At 37.2% G+C, this 15195-nt stretch overlaps 1 protein-coding gene across 5 annotated transcripts in view; it reads left to right on the top strand.

Annotated features, from left to right (window-relative positions):
* Window positions 1–15195, top strand: part of VPS8 (VPS8 subunit of CORVET complex) — a 247168-nt gene that overhangs the window by 81926 nt on the left and 150047 nt on the right. For all 5 annotated transcript variants that reach the window (XM_032875548.1, XM_032875551.1, XM_032875549.1 and 2 more), the window contains 3 exons: window positions 5791–6013; window positions 9568–9657; window positions 12831–12882. In XM_032875548.1, the coding sequence (XP_032731439.1) occupies window positions 5791–6013; window positions 9568–9657; window positions 12831–12882 (365 nt within the window). The remainder of the gene's footprint in view (window positions 1–5790; window positions 6014–9567; window positions 9658–12830; window positions 12883–15195) is intronic.

A 15195-nucleotide genomic window follows, 5' to 3' on the forward strand; every position in this document is an offset into this window, starting at 1 on the left:
AGTATCTGTTTGTATCTGTTGTTGGAGATCTCAGAGAGAAACTCCAGCAGTTATAGTATATTCCTAATCTTTAAAGGAAGGAAGATCTCAAGGGTCCTTTTCCCAGCTCTTACCTTTCTCTCTCCTTCCTCCCACTCATACATACTAGGTACACTCAGACATGCCTAGATCCAGGGATATTTTCCTGGGAAAGTAGTGTAAATAGTATGACTTCCTCCTCTCTGGATTCCATCTTCAAAGGCTGAAGACCAGGGCTCCTGGGTCACTCAGTTGGTTAAGCATCTGCCTTCAGCTCAGGTTATGATCTAAGAGTCCTGGGATCAAGCCCTGTGTCGGGCTCCCTGCCAGTGGGGAGTCTGCTTCTCCCTCTGGCTCTGCCCCTGCCCACGTCATGCTCATGCTCGCACATTCTCTTTCTCTCTCAAACAAACAAACAAACAAATAAATAATCTTTTACCAAAAAAAGAGTGAAAGCTTTGTGCATAACACAAATAAAATTTTACAAAACGTAGTATAATACTCCGCTAATTTCAGGTAACTTCTTCCACTTCTAGGGTCCTCACTTAAATGCTCAATCCTAGCCCCTTAATGCTTTTTATCTTAATATCTTTTGATAGAGTACATTGTTTTTATAGTCACCCCTTTTTCAGATACTGTTTCTTATGTGAGTCCAGTTATGAACACAATACACATTCTGAACTGATTTTGACTGAGTAACATATGAGTAACTATGATCACTGTTACTTTCTGTTACTTCCTAGAACCCCATATCCAGGAGTAACAGTAATTGAACTACTGTATATTTGTACTCCCATTTATACCTAAGAATTCTTTTGTAGTGTAAAATCCCTTTACTATGGCAGGAACCACATTTCTTTTTTTCTTTAAGGCATACTGACCAGTATGTCATAGACCTCTTTTTTGGTTAAAATTTGGTTTTATAGTCTTTTTGTGAATTGTTTAAAATCACAAATGACAGGAAATTCACTTGTACTTTTTGGAAGTTTTTCGAAGACTTTTGTTTGCATAATTTGATTTCTTTCACAATTTCCTTTCAGTTTGGTAGTGTGTATTTTCTTTTTAGTATAGACAAAAGATACATCTTAAGCTTTATGTAGGACATTTAATGATTTGTCATTTTGCCTATAAAATGGTAGGCCTAATTTCAGTTTATTTTGAAAATAGGTCCAGAGTTTACTTGAACTATAATAATAATTTTGAACATTGTTTAAAAATAGGTTTTGTTTTTATATGTGAATTAAATATCAATTAAGCCCTAATACAAAATAGGTGCTGTGTGATCTTGACCACTTTGAGCTTATATCACTGTAAACAGATATCCAAAAAGAAGACACCATTTAGATGACTTGAATTATGTATAAATCTGAACCAGAAATATTTCTGTTAAATCTAAAGTGAATCAGAAGTGGCCTTTCAGAGCCAGGGTGTTTATTTATTCTTGTTCAACATTAATATTATTGTTTGAGAAACAGAAAGATCGTAATTATCTAGCGTGGTTGAGAAACTGGATGTTTTAGATGCTGTTTTCTTGATAACTGCATGTTACTATTTTAAACATCAAAGCTAGGGGGGAAAGATGCCATGACTTTTTTATTTTATAACAGCTATATTGAAATATAATTCAGATACCATAAAATTCACCCTTTCTAAAGTGTATAATTCAGTAGTTTTGTTTTTTTAAAGATTTTATTTATCACAAGTAGGCAGAGAGGCAGGCAGAGAGAGAGGAGGAAGGAGGCTTCCCACCAAACAGAGAGCCCAATGCAGGGCTCAATCCCAGGACCCCGGCATCATGAGCCGAAGGCAGAGGCTTTAACCCACTGAGCCACCCAGAAGCCCCTAATTCAGTAGTTTTTAGTAGATTCACAGAGTTGTACAACCATTACCAGAATTGAGTGCCTTTTTAAAGGAAAGCTTCACAAACTGTGGTACTTATGTCAGAGAATAGGGCATTTTGAACATAATTTCTTAGAGTTCATTCGAACTTTGCCATTACTTTTATAAATAAGGAGAGCAACCCAGATCAACTTTGAGTTATTAAGTCCTGCTCATATTGACAGGGGATTTATTTACCTGGCTCCGGTTATGTATGTTGTTCAGACTGGCAAGTATTAAGGATTAATGCTCTTGCTCCCTTTCTGACAGTCTGAGTTTGTACTTAAAATCAAAGCTTACTTTTTCAGATTTTTAAAATTGCAAAATTGATAATGCACAAAGTGAATTTGGCCATTTTCTTCTTCAATTTGAAGTTATGAATGGTAAACCCCAGATAATGTCTTTAATATGAGCATAAACGTAAAGTGAAGTTATGTAGAAAGAAGACCTCTTTGGCTCTCAGTTACTCAGAATGGATTTTGTGTTACAGTGGCTGCAGGGTGTCTAAGTTTGAAGCGATAAACAGCAGTTTGAGGTTAGGACTTCAGGAAACAAAGCCAGCACCCTGGCGTATAATTCCTAAATATAGAAAGAAACACAAGAGCTAGGGCGCCTGGGTGGCTCAGTTGGTTGAGCAACTGCCTTCAGCTCAGGTCATGATCCTGGAGTCCCGGGATCGAGTCCCGCATCGGGCTCCCAGCTCCACGGGGAGTCTGCTTCTCCCTCTGACCTTCTCCTTGCTCATGCTCTCTCTCTCTCAAATAAATAAATAAAATGTTTAAAAAAAAAAAAAAGAAACACAAGAGCTAAACACTTTTATTTTTGTATGTACTTTTCTTTCTTCTTCCTTCCTTGATGATCTAATAAATATTCTCCCAAAATGATGAGAACATGTTTTTGACTTTTATTTATTTATTTATTTATTTATTTGTTAAAGTAGGGATACCAATAGGAGTTGCTGACTTTTATTTTTCTTGCGTCTTTATTTATAGGCTCTGACTGGTTAAGAAACATATAGTTTTGGCCATTAATCTTACTAGCATTACATGCTGCTGTTTGTTACAGGACTGCTTGCTTTGTCATCTTTTATGCTCTGTTTACTGAATTTCTCACTCTTTAATTTTCCTCCCTAGGGTTTTTAGTATTGAACTAAAATATATAATTATCTTCCCTAGCATGTTGTTTTTAACAACACATTACAGAGTGAAAGTGCTGGCAAATATGGCATTTTCTTTATATTCATTAGAGTTACTTTGTTACTCTTTATCTTTGTTGCAATAAAGTTTCATTAATCTCAGTTTCTTTTACTTGGTTCATAATTGGTAATCACAAAAATGTGATGAACTATTGATTAAAATGAAACTTACATGAGGAATATGTAACAGAGGGGAAAATGGATGTAAAAATTACATTTGTGGATATGAGGAAAAAATAAATGGATATGGATTTCCCTCCCAGGATATTGCATATACTGTTTATTGAAAAGTGGCATGTGCTTCTGGTGCATTTGTAGCCAGTTCTCTTAACATCTGTCCCATTCCAGGACTTCACATGAGGCAAGGCTCCAATCCTGTTCCTTCCAGATTCTTTCTTCATCTTTTTGTGGAATTTAGGATAGATCAAACCTGCAGAGGAACCAGCTACCACTTTTCACAAGTGACATGATGCACATGTAAGGAGATAACACATTCAGTAAAAAACAAATAAATAGTCTTAACAGATAAATAGAATTAGCCTAGTTCTTTTCTTTTTTTAACAATTTATTTACTCCTTTGAGAGAGAGATAGCACACGTATGAGTTGAGGGGGAGGAGCAGAAGGAAAGAATCTTTAAACAGACTCCCTGCTGAGCACAGAGCCCCAACAGGGACTCAATCTCAGGACCTAGGAGGCCATGACCTGAGCACAATCCAAGAGATGGATGCTCAACGAACTGAGGCACCCAGGAGACTGAGCACTTCTTTTTTCTTAAACAACAGAAGGGAATGAATGAATTGGGCAAATGATAATAAAATAGTACAATGTATGAATGAGAACATGGAAAACATTGAATTTTACCAGTCATCAGAGAATTAAAAACAGTGTTATTATTTAATTTGTACTTTTTCAAAAAAAAGATTTTATTTATTTGACAGAGAGAGAGCACAAGCAGGGGGAGCTACAGAGGGAGAGGGAGAAGCAGTCTCCCCGCTGAGCAGGAAGCCTGATCCCAGGATCCTGAGATCCTGACCCGAGTCAAAGTCAGACACTTAACTTGCTGAGGCAGCTAGGTGCCCCTCATTTACACTTATTAAATTATCTGGTAGAAAAACCAAACCTAATTGTTGGTGAAACTGTACAGTTCTACATTACTGGTGGCAATATAAATTGGTGCTGTGAAACTTTTTGAAGATGATTTAGCAATACATTTTAAATTGCCGCAGAATTTTTCCCATCTTTTGACTTAAGGTGAATTTCTAGAAGTAGAATGACTGAGGAATTAAGTCCCCCAAACGGGAAAGACTAGGTAGATGTTCATTGTGGCATCACTCATGACAGTAGAATACTGGAAGTAAGTGATATATCCAACACTACGGGAATACTTAAGTAAATCCCGATGTGTTAGTTTGGTGAAACATTGTGAGTTAGACAAAATGGTAAGTTTAAACAGTAGGTAGTATCTTAGAATGATGATGGCTTACATAATGTTGCAGAAAGCAGAATTTGGAATTCTCTGATGAGTATAAAATTATTTATGGACTATTTGTAGAAGAAATATGGAATAAATATAACAGTTATTGAGTATGGTGCATTTAGATTAATTTAAAAATTTGTTTCTGTAATAAGATAGATTCTAGATATATTTTTTTAAATGAACATTTTCTCCTTCTTCATCAACAATCACTACCCAAACCCTTTAGGAAGCAAGGGATAAGAACTAGGTAAAGAGGGGCGCCTGGGTGGCTCAGTGGGTTAAGCCGCTGCCTTCGGCTCAGGTCATGATCTCAGGGTCTTGGGATCCAGTCCCGCATCGGGCTCTCTGCTCAGCAGGGAGCCTCCTTCCCTTCCTCTCTCTCTGCCTGCCTCTCTGCCTACTTGTGATCTCTCTCTGTCAAATAAATAAATAAAATCTTTAAAAAAGAAAAAAGAACTAGGTAAAGAAATATATTGACTCTGGAGATCAGTTGGGAATATTTAGGTATCAGGGAAGAAGAAAGGATAAATTAGGAATAGTCCTTTTTTTTTTTTTTTTTTTTTAAGTAATCTTTACCCCAAGATCAAGAGTTACATGCTGTACTGACTGAGCCAGCTAGGTATCCCTAGGAATAGGTCTTTTTCATATTTTTTCTACTTTGTCATGTTCACTATACTACCCACTGACATCACCATTGTCTTTAAGAAGCAGTGTGGGGTGCCTGGGTGGCTAAGTGGGTTAAGCCTCTGCCTTTGGCTCAGGTCATGATCTCAGGGTCCTGGGATCGAACCCTGCATCGGGCTCTCGAGAAGCTCAGCAGAGAGCCTGCTTCCTCCTCTCTTTCTGCCTGCCTGTCTGCCTACTTATGATCTCTCTCTCTCTCAAATAAAATCTTAAAAAAAAAAAAAAAAAGCAGTGTGCCATAATAGACTCAACAGAGGATTTAGGTCAGAAGGTTGAGTTCAGATTCTGATTCTATCACTTGTTGGCTATGCGACCTTCTGCAAGTAATTTATTCAGCTTTTCTTGGTTGTAAAAATATTGGGGGAATTCATTAAGATACTACATATAAAATGTTTTTCACAATATAAAGCTCTATGCTAGTATTGTTACTGTTTTTGTTAAACTTGTCAGTTGAAATAGGAAAAAGGAGAAACAGCAGACTGAATTTAGTGAATGCTCAGAAGATTCCGAAAAGTGTTTTATCTTTTTCTTTTGCAGGGATCTTTTATTTAGCCAAATGTATGACAAACTAAGTGAGAATTCAGTGGCCAAAGGAGTGTTTTTGGAGTGCCTTGAGCCATATATTTTAAGTGATAAATTGGTGGGGATGACCCCACAGGTAATGAAAGACTTGATTGTTCACTTTCAAGATAAGAAGTTAATGGAAAATGTGGAAGCCCTCATTGTACATATGGATATCACCAGCCTAGATATTCAGCAGGTGAGTTTATAGAAAAATCACTAATATACAGAATACACACCATTCCTTTATTGATTATACTTGTCTGACTGATTGGGCCCCACTGTCCCTTCCATCAACCCCATTTATTTTCTGAGCACTTTTGGTAAGATGTCTCTTAAACTTGTATTTGTCAATATATTTCTTAGGACTGTTCCTTAATGAAAACAGGATTATGAACTCCTGTGAGTCAAGAGTCTTCTATTTCTTTGACATCCCCCACAGTACCTGGCATAAAGTTACATTTGGTAGTTGTTCGGTAGATGCTTACTGACTGACCCTTCTTCATCCATTTGTTTTTTCACTGCTACAGTTTTCACCTGCGAGTGAATTTCAACTATGAGTACTCTTGTGTGAATAAGGAGTATTTTTACTTCTCAGAGTACAATGCCATTTTTCAAAAAGCTACTTTGTGTGTCCAGAGTTGATAACTTTCATGTGTTGAGTTTTGAAACGCACGATATAGTATAAGAAGCAAATTACAAGATGTCTTGGCCTGATCAGCCAGCCCATTGTTTGTAAACCTACCTCCAGTCTGTCTGAGGTCTCCACAATAGGTTTCAGTCTTTAACTGAGGAGCAGTATATACTTTGCCTTAGACATTTCACTCTTAACGCTTGAGTTCCATATTAGTCCTAGTAATGGGCGTGCTCCTCCTACAGAGGCTCAGAGGTGCAAAGATGCTAATAAGTAAGCCCTGTTGAGCTAGAATATGGATGACTTAAAAGATCTTAGGAAGACCAAAAGTAGTAGTTTGTTGTTGTTGTTGTTGTTGTTGTTTTAATGTGCAGATTCACATAAAGTAAACAGCTTGGAGAAATGGTTCTTGTTTTCTTCCTGGAAGCTCTTTATGAACGGCTGTGAGATTGCAAAGTAAAGCCAGATCCTCTTTTATGTATTCCTTTTTGCTGTGTGGGTAATTTGACATAGTTTTCATGTCAAGTAATAGTTCCAGTGATTTGAGAGCATGCTATCAATCTAGTTTTATTTACCTATCACCCATCACCAGTATAAGAGAAATTTCTCATTTCTTGTCTTCCCAGTATTTTTAGCTTTCCCCCAACACTATGTAACTATTCTCTAATCTTTTTTTTTTTTTTTTTTTTTTTGGTTAAAACAATTTAAAAAATCTTCTTTTCAGTTTCCCGTCTCTCCATAGGAGGCCTTTTTCCCTGTGGGTTACTGCCCCATGTCACTCTTCCAGTCACAGCCAGAAGTCCTGAAAGCATTGTTAGGTTGTACTTCCATTTTTCCCACATCCTAATAACTTTCCAGACTTGCTTTCGGTGGAGTCAGCAATGCCCTCCATGTCCACTATATCAAATCCAATTTTTCACATTTTACTTACTCTTTCTGTAGCATGTTTGTTAATTCAAGAAGCGTTGATTGTCAGGTTCTGAGGGGTTTCAGTGACCCTAGTGGACAACACTTACCCTCTCAGAGGCTTATATTTTAGCCCAAAAGTTTGAGAGTAAACAGATAAGGCAGAAGTATAAAAAAAATAAGTGATGTTAAAAGTCAGGCAGTATATAGAAAGAGAATGTGAGACTATCTTAGATTGCTTAACTGCAGAAAATCTTCCTGAGGAGATAACATTGAGTCTGAAATCCAAATGACAAGAAGAAATCAGTAATGCAGAGAGATCCTGGACAAGATTGTTCCAGGTAAAAGCAATAACTAATGCAAAAAATAAAAAATAAATGCCTTGAATGTTAACATTACAGATAAAAGGCAAACAGGTTGGGAGCTTGGTTGAAGGAGAGATTTAGACCTTTCAGGGCAAGGTATAGATTTTCCCATTTTATTCTGAGTGCTCTGGGAAATCATTAAAAGGTTTTAAGCAAGATGACTCTGGTTTGCTTTAGGGCTAAAAGAATGCAGCTGGGAACCAAGTACAGAAGTAGGGAGGTTAGTTAGGCACGGGTCCAGGAAATGGTTGCAGTGAGATTGGAGAGTGATGGCCTGATTTTGGATATGTTTTGGCAGTAGGATTGATGTGCTGATGAATTGGATGGAAGGGTGTGGAAGTGTGGGAAAGAGAATTTAAGGATGATACTTAGTTTTTTGGCGTGAGATAAAGGTGGATAGTGATTCCTCTAAGAAGACTGGAAGACTGGTTAGGTCTAAGTTTGAGAGACAAAATCAGGAGTTCTGTTTTGCCATTTTATTTTGAGATAGCTATTACACATTCAGGTAAAGATATCAAATAAGTGGTTGGATGTATGAGTCAGAGGGGAGGTAAATATGTTAGTCATCAGTACAGAGATGTATGAACACAGCACTGGCTGAGAGAGGCTAGTGAGACGAGAGAAGAGGGCCCAGAATATGCTTTAGTCTGCAAAGACTCTCCCATGACCCTTTGCTTCAGTTTTTCCTCTTAATTCTCTTGCTGCTCCTTATTCTCCTTTGCCACCCTCTCCTCGTCTACTTCAGCCCTCTTCCCTCCACACTGTAGTATAATATAGCCTTCATAGGAGCGGGATATAGGGTACATTGCAAATCGTCGCTGTTCCTCTTCTAAATAGTTTCTGAAATTAATTTCTCTCCAGCTTTAAACACTTCAAGCTTCTTGCTGCCTTGAGACTTTCATCTTTACTGCTTCAGCCTGCATAGTCCTTAGATTCCATCTCTGATTTTGGCTCATATATGTGCATTCTTTGGCCCTTGCTTAAATATTGCTTCCTCGGGGGTGACTTGAATACTCCATACACAAATTGTGTTTGTAACACATCACATTTGTGAATGAATTAAATGTGTAACTGAGTATCTCCCCCAGTTGGAGCTCACACCATTTTTGTGCCCCTCCCTTCTTTTGGTTAGTGTCAAGATGAGCAGTAATTCTGTAAGGGTAGAGACCAAGTCTGGGTTTGTCTGATGCTGGCAGTGGGCCTGAATATAGATGTTCAGTAAATAATTTGTAGAGCTATTGACCAAGGGTAAAATGAATATGGAAAAGGGGTGGATAGAGAAAAAAATAGACCGTGGGAATGTTTAAAAGTAGCTATTGTATAATTAAAAGTAATATTGAACCTCCAACAACTCTTACCCTGGCATTGTGTTTGAGTACTGTTCCCCCTTGAACAACGTGATTTTGAACTAACAGTTCTGTTCATATGTGGATTTCTTTCAAAAAATACAGCACAGTAGTGTGAATATATTTATTCTTCCTTATGATTTTCTCAATAACATTTTCTTTGTCCTACTTTATAGTAAGAAAACAGAATACAGTACATGTAATGTATGAAATAGATGTTGCTTGACTGTTAATCATTAAGACTGCCGGTCAGCTATAGGCTATTAGTAGTTGGGTTTTGGAGGAGTCAAAAGTGATATATGGATTTTTGACTACAGGGGTTGGGAGAGGTCAGCACCCCTAACCTCCATGGTGTTCAAGGGTCAACTGTACTTCAGTTTTTTTCAGAGAAGGACTAAGAAAAATTAGGGAAGAGTACTCGTTTTTCTCCACTGTTAAAGCTCTAAGGAAAATAATTGGTGAGACTGAATTGTATGGAATAACCAACTCTTCTTTTTTACAGGTAGTTCTCATGTGTTGGGAAAATCGTCTCTATGATGCTATGATCTATGTCTACAACAGAGGCATGAATGAATTTATTAGTCCAATGGAGGTAAGGTACTTCCAAATTTGGACACATGTTTAATACTGTCTGTTGATGGCTTTTTCCTGTTATCCATTGCCTTTGAATGGTTTCTATTTTCATCCAATCACTTAATTTCTTGTAGATTTATTATTAGGCCTGCACCCATTTTAGCTTGGGACTTTAAGTACCCTTTAATTTCATACCTTCTGCCATTGCTTTCTTTTTTATCTGCATAAGTAGGTATTTAAATCCCAGGGAACAAATAGAATTAAAGGTAATGCTTGCCTGTTAGATTTTAAGTTGTTGTTTTTTAAGATTTTTGATATTATTGTACATCTTCCATAATGTATAAGAAATTTATTTTATATACTTATTGTTTGTAGTAAATGTACTATTGAGAAATACTCTTTGTAGATACATTGTGCTGAAGGAAGGTCCTGATAACGGTGAAAGATCATTCTTTGTTAATTGCTGATTTGTTTCTTTTTCCAGTTCAGCGTTTATAGCATGCATTAGAATTTATTCTCCTTACCACTAAAAAGCATTTGGGCTTATTTTAAAAAGAACCAAATGCCATATCCATCTTGTTATTTGCCTTAAATTGAGGACAGAATTGTAGATAATGGATTGTGGATTTATATAGTACCTTGCCAGCCCATTGTTTTCTTACAATGACTAATTATGTGGCTCATCTGCGGAAGGCATCCAAGCAACTTTTTTTGTTTTGCATATATAATGGCCATCAAACCTGTCTCCCGTATTACTAAGCCAACAGGTATCTTGTGATATTCTAGGCTTCCTTAAATACACTTGACTGGGTAGGTGATTATCACTCTAATTCAGTACTCCTCCAGTTTTGGTTGCACCTCTCTTCTCTTGGTCAGTTTCCAGAATGAGTGCCACAGCCCTCTTCCCCTGGTTTTGACTCTGATTGTGTGTCTAGTAAGTATTCCTTACACTTAACCACCTCTCAGCTGCTTCCCCATCAAAGTCCAGTACTTCCCTGGAAAGAGAGGTCGGCTGCATCCTCAGTGAGGTCCAGGACCTCTCTGCACATAAAAAATATGTTCTGTCTCACTACTAAACCACAATTAGGAAGAATTAATGCAATTTCTGTGAGATGCTCCCATTAGATGGTCCACTGAGGGAACGTCCCGAGAAATTCCTAAAGAATCTGGGGAGACCCGTGGGAGGACAAAGGGTCCCCACATGGGCCACCAAATATGAGGCATCTCAATTATGGGGGTCTCCTGATCACATGGGGGCAGCCACAAAATGAAAGATTACTCTGCTTGGATAGGGGCCTGTGGTGTTTTGTCTGAGGCAAAAGACTTAACCTAAGAAAGAACAAAAGAGATAAAAGTTTATTAAATACACTGCAAGGGAGTGGCAGGCAAAGGAGAGACTGCGACAAGGCAATGGTGAGGGGCCACAGTTATTTGGGGATGTTTGGAGTTTCTCTTTTTTGGTAACCTTAGGAACTGTGCCTTATTGTAATTGGTCAGTTAGGGCTGGTGGCTGTTTCGAGGTGGGTCACCTAATGAGACTGTTTGCACCACCTGTTTGCATTCTGCTCAGTAGGAGCTGTGGGCCCTTTGACCTTGATCGATTTCCATTGCTTAAGCCTGTTGCCCAAAAGTGGCCTCTACAATTTCTAGTTTGTCTCAAAATAATCCTTAGAAACAGATTCTGATTCAATACATTCTATGGTGATAAAAATGATTGCGTGGTTTTTGTTATTAGGGCTTTTTAAGTTTTAGTTTGGTGTGTGTGTTTCATTCTTCAAAGTCTGGTTTGCATTTATACCTATACATCTCAGATGGACTGCTGAGCTCTTAAGGGTGACTTGTTTTGTGTTAAGAGAAGTTTTCAAGTTTGATGGTTTTCTGAAAGAGCTTGGTATTTGTTATTAAATAGTGATTTGGATAGGTTAGCTAGCAATGGGAGGTTAAACCCGGCACTCTTTGATTCCTTTTTTATAATTTTTTGCCCACAGGGAAATCACTTGTCCATGTTTAGTTACTTTTGTACTAAAGAAGTCTAAATTTTTTTTTTAAAGATTTTATTTATTTATTTGACAGAGAGAGAGAGATCACAAGTAGGCAGAGAGGCAGGCAGAGAGAGAGGGGGGAAGCAGGCTCCCCACGGAGCAGAGAGCCCGATGAGGGGCTCGATCCCAGGACCCTGAGATCATGACCTGGGCCAAAGGCAGAAGCTTAAACCCACTGAGCCACCCAGGCACCCCTAAAGAGGTCTAAATTAAAAGGTGCCCTGCCTCTTGGAAATTTTCTAGGTTTTCTAGAATGACAGTGTCATCACATTTAAGATGACGACCACAGTCTCTGAAATCTTTCCTTAGTTCTAGCTTTGACTCCTTCTGAGATAAAAGTAGTGCCTTGTGTTCAGAGAAGAAACTTTACTTCTAGCAATTTAGAGTGGAGGTGGTGGAGGGAGGGCTGCGAATTAACTGACCAAAGACAGCACAAAAGATAAAGTTTATTCACACAATTACTAGGAGCACTTAGTAAAGGGTACTTTACTGTATAGCCAGAACTAAAGGTACCAGTTTAACAAAATGTGGGGGAGCGGGGAGGGACTTAGGGTTTCCCTGGGAAAGAAAATATGGATTGGTTTTGGGGGCTTTTTGATGCTACTAAACAGTTTAATTTGCATTTCCCAGTGTTAAGGGTCTGTCCTCTCCCAAACGGGGAACTCCCTCTGAGGAAGGCCAATGTAGTTTTGTTATCAGTTTTACCCTTTCCAGAGATTGTACTTTAGTTTAAATAATGTTTCCTTTTGTGTCTACTGTTGTTCAGATGTTTACATTTTAAAGTAATCTTCATTACCATTTTGGTAGGCTATTAATCCCTTCATTTTCTTACTATTTTTTTAAATAAAGCATTTCGAATAATCTAGGGATATTTTGTATCAGAAATTACAATCTCAACAAAGACCTTCATCTAACTGATATTTATTAAATAGTTTCTTTGAGTGAGGAATATGAGACCAATTGTTTCCCTAGTGATCCTTTGATAATAGTTCATGGCCACATTAAAAGTTTTTATATATAATCTCAATAGCAAATACCTAATTCAGTCAGAGAAAGGTGATTAATAATATAAGATTCTTGATTATGTTTTTGAAAATGTAATTCTTTTTTGAAAATGATGGTGATTGTTTTCTTCTTAATTTTAATGCAGAAACTTTTCAGAGTCATTGCTCCTCCTTTGAACGCAGGAAGGACGCTAACAGGTATTAATTTTCTAAGTCTTAATTTTTTCCTCCTTTTTATATTTTAAGATATTTAAATTCCATGAAATTGGCCAATTTAATGTATACAGTATGAATTTTGGTAATCTTATATAATCATATAGCCACCACCATAATAATCAAACTATAAAAAGAGCTAAAGTTCCTTCACACTGAAGTTTCTCCTTGTCCCTTTATACTCCAGTTTTTCCCCCAGGCTATCCTCCAGGCAGTCACTGCTCTATTTTCTGACACTCCTTGTCTTGTAAATGGACTCTTACAGTAGGTAGTCTTTGGTGTTTTATTTCTTGCACTTAGCATAATGTTTTTGAGATCTCTCCATGTTGTTGCATATTAATATTTGTTCCCTTTTATTTCCGAGTGGTATTTCACAGGTTGGATATACTGTCAGTTGTTTATTCACCAGGGGATGGACATTTGACTTGCTTCCAATTTAGAGCTGTTCTTTTTTTTTTAATTTTTTTTTTTAATGATTTTATTTATTTATTTGACAGAGATCACAAGTAGGCAGAGAGGCAGGCAGAGGGGGTGGGGAGCAGGACTCTGGGATCATGACCTGAGCCAAAAGCAGAGGCTTTAACCCACTGAGCCTCCCAGGCACCCCTAGGGCTGTTCTAAGTAATGTTGCTAATACATGTGTGAACAAGTTTTGTTTCTAATTAAACTTAGGAGAAAATTATAGAGTTGCATGCAGTTGTAAGAAATGGCACAATAGATCATGTATACTCTTTACCCAGTTTCTCCCAATGATAACGTCTTGCAAAACTAAAGCATAGTATCACAACTGGATATTCACATTGATAAAGTCGAGATACAAAACAGGTACTATGGTAATAACCATAGTATGCTTTATATTGCCTTTATCCTCCATCACTGACCCTTAGCTATGAATATGTTTCTGTGTGGACATATGTGTTTATTTTTCTTGGCCAAGTATCTAAGGGTGGAATGGAGAGACTATATGGTAAATACATGGTTTACTTTCTAAGGTACTGCTACTTGGTTTTTTTAAAATGACTGTAACATTTTACATTTCTATCAGCAATATATGAGACTTCCAGTTGTTCCATATCCTTGCAAGCACTTGGTACTCTCAGTCTATAAATCTGAAAAATTTTAGCCATTCTGGTGGGTATATAATGGTTATCTTGTGATTTTAATTTTTATTTCCACAGTGGTTAGTGATGTTGAACATCTTCTCATGAGCTCTTGTGCTGCAGCCCCCCCCCCCCCCCCGCCCTGTATGTCTGTATGTGTGTATTTTTTAATCAGTTAACTCTTTAACACTTTTTTGGAATTAGGGAGGAGGTATTCCTGGGCTTCATATTAATGGATTGTAGAAGTTCCAAGTGAAAGAGCCTGTGAGTTCTTTATGTAGTCTGGAAATGAGCTCTTTTTCAAGATTAGTTTTGCAGAATTTTTCTCCCAGTCTGTTGCTTAGCTTTTCATTTTTCTTAACCCTGCTTTTCATAGAACAACAGTTTTTAATCTTCATTAAGTTCACTTTATTCATTTTTTCTTTTGTAGTTTTGGACTTTTGGTGTTTAAGAAATCTTTGCCCAATTCAGTGTCATAAAGATTTTCTCCTCTGTTTTTTTTTTTTCTATAAATTTAATAGTTTCAGCACTTATATTTAGGTCTGTAATCCATTTTGAGTTAACTTAATTTTCCTATGGGATGCAAGGTAAAGTTCAAGGAATTTTTTTCCTCATAAAGCTATCAGTTTCTTTACCGTTTTTTTGAAAAGATACCTTGTTTCCATTGACACCTTTTTTGTTTAAAAAATTGGCAAAAATGTAATTTTGTCAAAAATCACGAGTATATAAGTATAGGTCTCTGTGCTCTTTGTTATGTTTCCATGATTTATGTGTCTGTACTTATGCCAGGAATTTACTGTTCTGACTGTTGTAGCTTTATAGTAAGTCTTGAAATCAGGTACTTAGATTTCCCAACTTTTTCTTTCTCAAAATTGTCATGACTAGTCTAGGTCCTTTGTCTTTACATATAGCCATTAAAATCAACTCATCGCTTTCTTTTTAAAAAACAGAATTTTATTTGAGATTGCAGTTGACCCTGTAGAATAATTTGGGGGAGATTGCCATCTTAACACTGTTGAGTCTTCTGATCTATGAATGTGATATGTTTCTCCATTTATTTTGGTCTTTTCAAGTCACTTTGGTTTCCCAAGTTCTGCAAAAAGGCAGCTGGGATTTTTATAAGCATGCTTTGACTCTATAGATCAACTTGGCAATTATTGCGGTCTTAACATCATTAAGTTCTCCAATCCGTGAACCT

Source organism: Lontra canadensis, unplaced genomic scaffold (genome assembly GCF_010015895.1).
Source record: "Lontra canadensis isolate GAN:19392208 unplaced genomic scaffold, GSC_riverotter_1.0 scaffold56, whole genome shotgun sequence".
Classification (NCBI taxonomy): Eukaryota; Metazoa; Chordata; class Mammalia; order Carnivora; family Mustelidae; genus Lontra; species Lontra canadensis.